Below are 11,156 nucleotides of genomic sequence, written 5' to 3' on the forward strand. Positions count from 1 at the left end.
GTAATTATACCCAGCATTGGGTGTTGATTCCATTATCCTAATTGGAGTCAGTAGGTGATAAAGACTTCCCAGAAAAAGGTGTCAAGACAGCATTGTATGTGGCAGACAATAGATGTCTAACTTCCCCCCACCTCTATTCAAGCTTGGCTTCTCCATTTTTACGCAGATGGCCTCCTTCACGCCTCGTTTGCACCAATCGGACTCCTTATCCAAAACACGTACTTGACTGTCTTCAAAGGTGTGACCTGTTCCTTTTAGATGTAAGTACACGGCTGAATCTTGACCAGAGGTTTTGACTATTGTCTGCCACATACAATGCTGTCTTGACACCTTTTTCTGGGAAGTCTTTATCACCTACTGACTCCAACTAGGATAATGGAATCAACACCTTTGACCCAATGCTGGGTATAATTACCAGATGTTGATTCAGTTACATATTTATTCCCAGAATTTTTGTACAGTCACTCAGAATTGAGAAAGCTCGTTGGAAGAACGAGTGAAACGTTTTCAAGAAATCTACAGCACGTCCAGTTGCCTTGATTTATTCTTTACAGATATATACCATGACCTGGATAAATGAGAACCTTCACAGACAAACCCTGTATGGAGACTTACTCGAAGTGCTCCATGGTATGGAGACTTATTGGCAATGCTCCATGGGAAAACAAATTGCAAAGAATTATCTCCTAAGGAAAGAGTTTCATCTTGCTAGTGCCACCTTGTGGAAGCCTTGGGACGTGACAAGGGAAAATGGATATCTGGCTTGGCTATTTTGACTTGTCATTTCCCAAGACTTGTTAAAAAGTCAGATTTTGAGTCCTAGGGAGCCACTTCCACAAGGTGGCACTTGCGAGATGGTTCTCCTTCCTTGGAAAATACATCTTTGCATAAGGTATGCAAACTGAAAGTAAATACATATGATCCCCCAAAAAACTTGAAAGGATAAGGAATTGCCATTGCCTCTGTCTCAAATCTTAGGTTCTGGATATTTTAAATTGTCCTGGTGTCCACGCCTTCCATCTTTTATATAACAGTAAGTAAATGACAAGGTTACATAACTCTTCATTAAATAGAAGATAAGCTTTCTGTATATAACACCTGAGTACACAAAAGATACCAGTATGCAATAAAATTGTGTGTGCTATAACAGACCGTATAGAGTGCTCTATAGTATTTTACAAAGATGGAAAACAATCTGGTCATGTCTGGTCAATTTCTCTCTGAGGAAGAAAACATTCCTACCAAACTTCCTTTCGGGTTGTCTACATTGCTATAGGACACCCCTACCTAGTGAGGTATCTAAGTCTATAAAAGTGTAGGTTTGGGAGCTTTATTTCCATTGCCATTACAATATTAAGATACGTAACAAGTGATCATAGTTCCATATAGTAAAACCTGGAATGTGCCTAATCTCAATCTGACCTGACCACCATCATCAGCAAGTAAATTCAGGAAATGAAGAGACTATGATTATTATGATGTACCCTATACTTTGAGCTGCGCTCTCCTACAGCTTGAGGTCAACAAGATCAATATTATGAACTGCATGAGAACATTATTTTTTCTCTTCTTACTGGTGAACATTGCTATTTGACCTTACTTGATTTCTACTGAAATGTGTGTGCACATTGTAATTAAAATTTTTTCATTCCTTACTATCCAGGTTAAAAAATGGGCGACTGGTCGATTTTAGGTCGTCTTTTAACAGAGGTCCAGAACCACTCAACAGTCATTGGTAAAATATGGCTGACGATGCTACTCATTTTCAGAATTCTCTTAGTAACGTTGGTGGGAGATGCAATGTATGGAGATGAACAGTCTAAATTCACCTGCAATACCCTTCAACCAGGTTGCAACAATGTATGCTATGATAGCTTTGCCCCTGTCTCGCATCTTAGGTTCTGGATATTTCAAATTGTCCTGGTGTCCACGCCTTCCATCTTTTATATAATCTACATACTCCATAAAATTGCTAAAGATGAAAAAACTGAACTGGAAAAGGCATATATCATGGAACTTCTTCAAAACTTATCAATTGGGGAAAATTTCCTACCAAGTCCAGAAGCAAGAGAACACATAGAAGATAAAGATATATCCAGAAAAGGAGACAGTTTTAGTACAAATTTTTCTAATGATGCCCTCCAATGTCCTATTCCAGTGTTTGACAAGATGCACATAATTTACATTGTTCATGTGGTCCTCAGGTCAGTTATGGAATTGGCATTCTTAGTTGGACAATGCTATCTTTATGGTTTTGAAGTTCCTCATCTTTTCCAGTGCCACACTTACCCCTGTCCAACCAAGACTGATTGCTTTGTCTCCAGGGCTACTGAGAAGACTGTCTTTCTTAACTTCATGTTTGGAGTTGGACTTGGGTGTTTTATACTGAACATTGCTGAGCTGCATTACTTGGGTTGGTTCTATGTGTTTCGGACCCTAACAGTTGCCTGTAACAGCTGTTGTGAATTTAAGAGCAAGAAGAAGAAAGGGCCCAGGGTGCTGCACCCAGAGCAAAATAATCTGCTTATCCATTTGAAAGACACCATACAAGAACGGTTTGTCCTAAAGACATCTTCAGGTCTATCTCCAGAGAGGATAGGTTTTCTACCTTCTCCACCAACGAGTACAATATCATTCACTAATGAAGATAATGATGATACTACCTCAAGACAAACTCCAGACATTAAACACAGTAATAAAGCTAAAATAGACAAGATCAAGAAGTCCTGGCTATGAGAAGTCAAACAGCAGTATACCGATAACTTCAGGGAGATGAATTCATAATGATCGGTGCCCTGTCTATCTACAGTGGGGGTCCAGATTCATCAACAGGGTGTACAACGTATTGATGAATTTTGTGTAGCCTGAAAATGATGCCAGGTTCGTAGTCAAAAACGTTAGCAAACGGGTTGTGCTCGTTGCAACATTGATAAGTGCTAACATTTTCAGACACGTTGGTATGTATCCACTAATGGGGCACAAGAGCTGCATAAATATGGCATTTCACTAGAATGTCAGATTTTTTAATGTATTTATGGTAGAAAGTAGGTGCAGATACATTAATAACTCTTCCTCAGTGTGTAGAGTTTGACTATTACATGCACGTGTGCGATCTGTACATTAAACTTTCTGTACAATAAAATGGGTATAAACCCTTATGTACAATTCTAATGGTGTCAATACTTTACAGTGTTCTGTACTGTCAGAGCTTTCCTAAAAGGGTGTGGGAACTGCAGCACACCCTCTTTCAAACCTGTCTCTTCCTTCCTTCTCGTGAAGGGGTCGGCCCATCACAAATCCTAATCTTATGGCATTCCTAGTATCAGGCTACTTTCAAATCAGCGTCGTGCTGTCCGGTTTTGAGATCTGGCACAGGGTCTCAAAACCGAAGCACAAAAATTACGTTTTTTCCCCATTCATTGTCAATGGGTACAAAACTGAACAAACTGGAACAGAGTGCACCAGAATGCATTCCGTCTGGTTTGTTGCGTTCCCAAGCCGGAGACAAAAATCACTGCCAGCAGCGATTTTGTGTGCAGCAAAGGAAACTAAAGGCGCCAGATCCAGCACCAAAAACCATGTAGGTCTATGGTGCTGGATCTGTTTTTTTGGGATCCAATTTCTTAATTTTCAATATAATACAACCAGATTCATTCTGAACGGATGCAGCCAGGTGTATCATTCAAACGGATGTGTTTTGCTGTGGTTTTGAGATCCCATGCAGGATCTCAAAACCGGACAGCAATAACGCAGATGTGAATGTAACCTTAGATGGAATGCCCATTTAAGCCCTTGGTGCCACATGTTGTACATTTATGGCACTGGAAGCCTTCTGTTAAGGACCAGTGCCATAAATGTTTGCCACGATGACAAGGGCAGAAAAGCTGTATCCACATCATCACCCATAGGAGGACTGCTGAGAGTGACATTTTAGCCCCCGGCAGCAATGGTTGACACAGAAAATTACTCTAATCCCCTCCATTTAACCATTTAGATGGTTGACCAAGTGTTCAAGACAAAGGGACGTGACTAACTTGGTCATTCATTTCTGTAGGTTAAATATGGCAGCTGGGGGCCTGACATAGCTAGCATATTTAGCTGCTTATGAAATAATAGGAGCCTATCACTTTTTTAACTAGCAGTCACTCCTGCATTGGAATACACAGGTATAAAACAATGATACAATTTTTTTTTAGAGTTTAAAAGTTTTTTTTAAAGCTAAGATACACTTATCCCAAAATGTTTCTATTAAATAACATTAATACATTGTTAAGCAGAAAAACCTTCATCAATGTATATAAAGGGAGAAATAGAAAGTTGTGGCTGTCAGAATGCAGCGAGACACAACAAAAACATTTCCTGGGTCCTCAAGGTCATTCCTAAAGGGGTTGTCCAGCTTACCTCAGGATAGACCACCACTAGCTGATTAGTGGCGACAGAGCTACAGAGAGAAGCTGATTGGCAGTGGTCTGGGGTGCCGGACTCCTACCCATCAGATAGTGATGGTCTATCCTGAGGATAGGCCATCACTTAAAAATGGCTGGACAACTCCTTTAAAGGGGTAAAGAGCACATGTCAGCATGGGCAACCAATTGGAACCAAACCCGAGTACGGGAAATGTTTTTTTACAGTACAAATTAATTTATGAAGTTATTGTGCAAAGTCTCACAAGACTTCGCTAAGCAATAACTTTGGCTCATCGGAGCCAATACATTCTGAGCTCCTGCTCGGTACAGTATTAGAAAGAAGTTTTATGCAAATCGACTTCAGATGTTTCATCCGAAGTCGATTCGCTCATTTCTACTGATAAACCACACCCAGGAACAGACCAGGGAATGCTAACCCCACCAGAACCAGGAGTAACCAGAAGCATAAAACATACAATCACAAGTGTCAGTTCACATCAATCACAGAATGCTGTTATGGACTATTGAAACAGTATGGATACTTGCTTGTTTTTATACACTTGTGTCACACTGCTCAGACACCGCTTAGTAGAAAAATCCTGCTTCCTGGATGTACCACCAGGCATGCACACAGCTTTCCCACAATCTTGAAGATTGGAGTGGGGAAGGAGCGCATTCCAAAGCCCTATGTACATGTCAGTGAGACGGGGCTGCGGAGCTGCGCTACCTAGCTGATTTCTTAAGTCAGTCTGATGAAAAAGAAGTGTAAGATTAACCCATTGAATGCTTGCTATTGCTTTCCAGTAACCAATAAAATGTACCACATTTAGTCACCTCCCACTAGGAGGGTATATTCTGTGTGAACACTTGCAGTTAAACTAGAGATTTTACTTTGACGCCAATGGGTGTGTCAGAGTTTGATTTCTCCGCGCACGTTAAGATAATTTTCTACTAATTCAGAGCAGTACATCAACCTACCTGGTACCCTGACCATATCCAAAACAGTTGGCTCCCAACGTGGGGCTCGAAGGACATGACCCCCTGATCCAGTACCCCCGATGACCAGACAAGGAGGCCCTTACTTACAGACCCCGGGACTGCAGCCCGTGATAAGAGGTAGGAGTTACTTTACCTCTATGTGCCCTTTGGTGTAGTCCATCCGTGCCTGTCTAAGGGAGGGGTGCCGTGTCAGCTTGGGTCGTCCTCGAGGGCATGAAAGTAAGAACCCCATGTGTTTTAAAGTCTTGATGTACTGTGTATAAAAACAGTGAAGACTCTGTTGAGAAGTATCACTGACTGAGACACAGAGAGTTCTCCTATTTGCCTGTATCGGAGTGCAGCCCGGTTGTCTGACTCGATCACAGAAGGGGGAAGAGCGGTCCGCAGCAGCCCAGAGTGTGCTTGTCTGGGACTCAAAGCTTCATCAGGTCCAGTGATTACTCTATACAGAGGTCTCTAGATGGCTCCAGTAGGTGCGAGAGACGATGGGACATAACGCAAGTGTCCCAAAGGGTTACTGCTCACCTGAGCAGTACGTGGCGGACAGGAGAGGAAAATGATTTGTGAAAAGTCTGAGCAAGCTAGAGAAAGGATATGGTATATGTAAAGGTGGTACTTTGTGTTGTACAACATGGCAAACTTTGCTGACAGAAAAGAAAGGTAGATTAGAAGATGAGAAGTTAGTGGATACAGTCCGAGTGTGGCTGGACTGTAGCAAGGAATTTGAACAGACGGAGGAGAGCAAAATCTTGATGAAGCTAGTGGCAGATATTATTGTAAACCTGGTAATCTTGTTGGGCTGGGGCAGCCACCGCCCTATAATGGCGCAGATAAGAAAGGAAGTGGGTGGGTCTGTAATGTATATTGTCAGCAAAATCCCACCTCCCGAGAGATGTGTTTATGCCTGTGGTGCTCTACGCCCACATAGTCACACCCCTGTAAGCCCCAAGCATGTCCTCCCAGTCCCTGCTACGGCGCCATCTTATTCCCAGCTGATGCCCTCGGCTGGACCATTAATCTCCTTCAGTCCTGATTCTCCCGTCGCCCCTGTAATCTCACCAGTGGCTCCATTATATCCCATGACAAATACAGATGGCACGTTTATGGCCCCTAGTAATCCACCTCCTGCCTCAATCATGATGGGGGGCAGTCAGAAGTACCCTAACAGGAGAATGAATGCAGACGGTCCTGTAGACTCAAACATACAGACCCCTAAGCGACCACCCCCAATAGACTATAGTGGCTCCGGCACCCAACCCTTGAGCCTACCCAGACCAACTCTGCTCCAGGAACAGATTAATAAATTACAAAGGAATATGCAAGCTTTAAAAAGGGGCAATTTCGAAGTTGTAAAGGAAGCCCTAGCTCTTACCTGTCCACAAGGACCTCCAAAATATGTGTCCCCCCACAGCAGTTATTCACCATAGTGAACCTGCTGCCAGATCCTGAAACCCATCCCATGCCCTTTTTCAGGAAACTGTCACAGGTACATTAAACATATGGATGTATATGGTCAGACCTACAGAGTATTGTGGAAAACAAGGCAGGGGAGTATTCTTCACTAATAATGGACCATATCCCCCCCCCTATCCTAAGGGGTCTGACCTTCAACCCTCGAGGTGGCAGGGAAGGAACTGTCACACCTGTGACAGTTGTTAGAAGGTCTGAAAAACTGACTGCACATGAGTGATCTGACAGCCCCTTTGGTTTCACTTTGTCTGTATGTTGCTGGTATGTCCACACCTCCTGTTCTGGTGTGGGTCATGTGACCTTTACCTCTCCTTATTTAGTCTAACTTTACCCATCACTCATTGCTCTGGATGGCTTCATTTGGTTTTGGAAGAGCTGGAGTGTGGTCCTTGTTGAAGTCCTGTTCATCCATCATCCTTAGAAGTTTAGTGTTCCGCTTGTTGTGTCTTGTATCCCCCCCCTGGTTGTTGTTTACCAGGCCTCAGCGAGATGCTGGTTCCTTCACCAGGGAAGGAACGGGTTGTCTCTGCCCTGTCATTACCTTTAGGGCTTCCGCAGGTCACCAGGGTTTTCTAAGTTACTGTGTATGGGCATCTCTACCATCGAGAGGTGCCCTTACGGATATGAGTTAGGGTCAGGAGCAGGGTTTTATAGGCAGTGACCCTTTTCCTTCCCTAGTGGTGAGGCCTAGTGTATTTCCCCTTCCTTCTTGTTGGCTTTTAGTGTTCTCCCCTACTACATCCGTGACATTATCCAGAGCAAGGAGTGATGGGTAAAGTCAGACTAAATGGGGAGAGGTAAAGGTCACATGATCCACACCAGAACAGGAGGTGTGGACATATCAGCAACACACAGACAAAGTGAAACCAAAAGAGGCTGTCAGATCACTCATGTGCAGTCAGTCTTTCAGACCTTCTAACAACTGTCACAGGTGTGACAGGAACTCTCTTCCTTGTAGACACTCCACTACTGGTGGAAGGTGGAGCCGAGGGGTTTTGGTCTGAGAGAATCCAGGGGAAGTGACTGAGAGTGGCTTGGTAACGCCCACAGTGTTTTATGTGAGACTGCCGTACCTCCTTCCTGGATCACTGACATTCAATTACCCTGTTCTGGACTAGAAGGGGTCATGCAGCATAACCCCGTTACCAAGCCACTCTCAGTCACTTCCCCTGGATTCTCTCAGACCAAAACCCCTCGGCTCCACCTTCCACCAGTAGTCGTGTCGCAATTTGTTGTCAGCCAAACATGCCCCTTCATTCTGTTAGGCTCTGATCTTCAGAAAATCCAAGCTCACATACAATTCAGAGAGGATGCGACGGTCACCCTTGGTACAGCCCTATACCCGGAAGAAACATGCCTCCTCATGGCATTAACAACTCTTCAGGTCACTGATTCATATGAGCAAGGGGATTCGCTGCAAACCATTTTGTACCTCATGCCCGATACCCTCTGGGCCAAAGGACCCTGGGATATCAGACGCCTCAATGTCCCACCAGTCACTGTGACCCTGAAGGACCCCATGGTCCTGCCATACAAAGCGCAATATCCGCTTTCTGTCTCACAACAGGATGCTATTACACTCCAAATGCAGCCCTCCTGCAGAATGGGGCACTCAAAATCACTACCTCTCCCTGTAATTCGCCCCTTTACCCAGTCTGGAAGAAGAGGGAGAAGGGACAACCTCCTATTTACCGCATGGTTCAGGATCTCCGAGCTGTCAATGAGGCCACTGTCCTCGAGACACGTATTGTCCCCAACCCGCATACACTCCTCACTGGCATCCCCCGTCATTGATCTGGCCAATGCATTATTTTCTGTTCCCTTGCATAAGGACTGTCAATTCCTTTTTGCTTTCACTCATGCTGGCAAACAGTACACCTGGACTGTAAGGGTCCATTCACACGTCCGTTTTTTCTTTCCTGATCTGTTCCGTTTTTTGCGGAACAGATCTGGTCCAGATCTGTACCCATTCATTTTCAATGGGTCCTGAAAAAAAATCTGACATTGTGCTGTCCGATTTTTTTCAGGACCCATTGAAAATGAATGGGTCCAGATCTGTTCCGCAAAAAACGGAACAGATCAGGAAAGAAATAACGGACGTGTGAATGGACCCTTATGCATATCAGAAAAATCGCTTTTTAATAAGAATGAAAAGTTGAATAAAAGAAAGAATACACATGTAGCACATTGCTATGTTAACGGTTTTATATGGTCAAAATAGGTGACAGATTCCCTTTAAACGTCTATGAGGGACAGTATCAAAAGCGTCTGCAAAATTGAGAAACACTACATAAACAGCTGCACCTCTGTCCAGGCTACTACTCACCTCCTCATAAAAATAAATCAGGTTAGTCTGACAACTTCTGTCCTTGGTAAACCCATGCTGGTTATCACTTATGATATTAATTACAGGCACATACTCCTGTATATAGTCCTTTAACCCCTTAGTGACCCTTATGTGGAGATTTTATTTTTGAATTTTTTTTCATTGGAAAATCATTGGAAAAAAGGTGTATTTTTTTTACTTGGAATTATTTTAGTTAATAACATTTTTTAACCTTTTTTGATCCATTCAATAGGGAACTATAACAGGCTTCTAAAATGCATTGCACTATTCCTGCATTGCAATGTACACTCACCTAAAGAATTATTAGGAACACCTGTTCTATTTCTCATTAATGCAATTATCTAGTCAACCAATCACATGGCAGTTGCTTCAATGCATGTAGGGTTGTGGTCCTGGTCAAAAAAATCTCCTGAGCTCCAAACTGAATGTCAGAATGGGAAAGAAAGGTGATTTAAGCAATTTTGAGCGTGGCATGGTTGTTGGTGCCAGACGGGCCGGTCTGAGTATTTCACAATTTGCTCAGTTACTGGGATTTTCACGCACAACCATTTCTAGGGTTTACAAAGAATGGTGTGAATAGGGAAAAACATCCAGTATGCGGCAGTCCTGTGAGCGAAAATGCCTTGTTGATGCTAGAGGTCAGAGGAGAATGGGCCGACTGATTCAAGCTGATAGAAGAGCAAAGTTGACTGAAATAACCACTCGTTATAACCAAGGTATGCAGCAAAGCATTTGTGAAGCCACAACACGCACATCCTTGAGGCGGATGGGATACAACAGCAGAAGACCCCACCGGGTACCACTCATCTCCACTACAAATAGGAAAAAGAGGCTACAATTTGCACGAGCTCACCAAAATTGGACTGTTAAAGACTGGAAAAATGTTGCCTGGTCTGATGAGTCTCGATTTCTGTTGAGACATTCAAATGGTAGAGTCTGAATTTGGCGTAAACAGAATGAGAACATGTATCAATCATGCCTTGTTACCACTGTGCAGGCTAGTGGGGGTGGTGTAATGGTGTGGGGCATGTTTTCTGGGCACACTTTAGGCCCCCTAGTGCCAATTGGCCATCGTTTAAATGCCACGGGCTACCTGAGCATTGTTTCTGACCATGTCCATCCCTTCATGACCACCATGTGCCCATCCTCTGATGGCTACTTCCAGCAGGATAATGCACCATGTCACAAAGCTCGAATCATTTCAAATTGGTTTCTTATACATGACAATGAGTTCACTCTACTAAAATGGCCCCCACAGTCACCAGATCTCAACCCAATAGAGCATCTTTGGGATGTGGTGGAATGGGAGCTTCATGCCCTGGATGTGCATCCCTCAAATCTCCATCACCTGCAAGATGCTAACCTATCAATATGGGCCAACATTTCTAAAGAATGCTATCAGCACCACATAGAATTAAGGCAGTTCTGAAGGCAAAAGGGGGTTCAACACTGTATTAATATGGTGTTCCTAATAATTCTTTAGGTGAGTGTATATTAATGTCATGCTATACTGACATTGACCAGAAGGCTGCTCCACAGAGGTGCAGCCTGCTGGGACATGCTAGAGGCACGCTTGAGGCCTTTGTTAGGCCCCGGCCTGCATGCACTGACATTGGCCCTCCTCGATCTCATTTGTGGGGTGCCCATGGGAGACAGAGGTAGTCCGCTCCCTGTGTAACCATTTACATGCCGTGGCCACTATTGCCTGCGGCATATAAGGGGTTAACCACCTCAGCCCCCCTAGCTTAAACCCCCTTAATGACCAGACCACTTTTTACAATTCTGCACTACACTACTTTCACAGTTTATTGCTCGGTCATACAACTTACCACCCAAATGAATTTTACCTCCTTTTCTTCTCACTAATAGAGCATTCATTTAGTGGTATTTCATTGCTGCTGACATTTTTACTTTTTTTGATAATCAAAATCGAC

The 11,156-nt window shown here is 43.6% G+C and overlaps 1 protein-coding gene across 1 annotated transcript; it reads left to right on the top strand.

The window, feature by feature from the left end:
* Positions 1-1,671: 1,671 nt before the first annotated feature.
* Positions 1,672-2,736, top strand: LOC122932840 (gap junction delta-2 protein-like). Its single transcript, XM_044287479.1, has one exon. The coding sequence runs from the start codon at positions 1,672-1,674 to the stop codon at positions 2,734-2,736; it is 1,065 nt and encodes a 354-aa protein (XP_044143414.1).
* Positions 2,737-11,156: the final 8,420 nt, after the last annotated feature.

The sequence above is a fragment of the Bufo gargarizans genome, chromosome 3 (assembly GCF_014858855.1).
Source record: "Bufo gargarizans isolate SCDJY-AF-19 chromosome 3, ASM1485885v1, whole genome shotgun sequence".
In the NCBI taxonomy this organism is placed as follows: domain Eukaryota; kingdom Metazoa; phylum Chordata; class Amphibia; order Anura; family Bufonidae; genus Bufo; species Bufo gargarizans.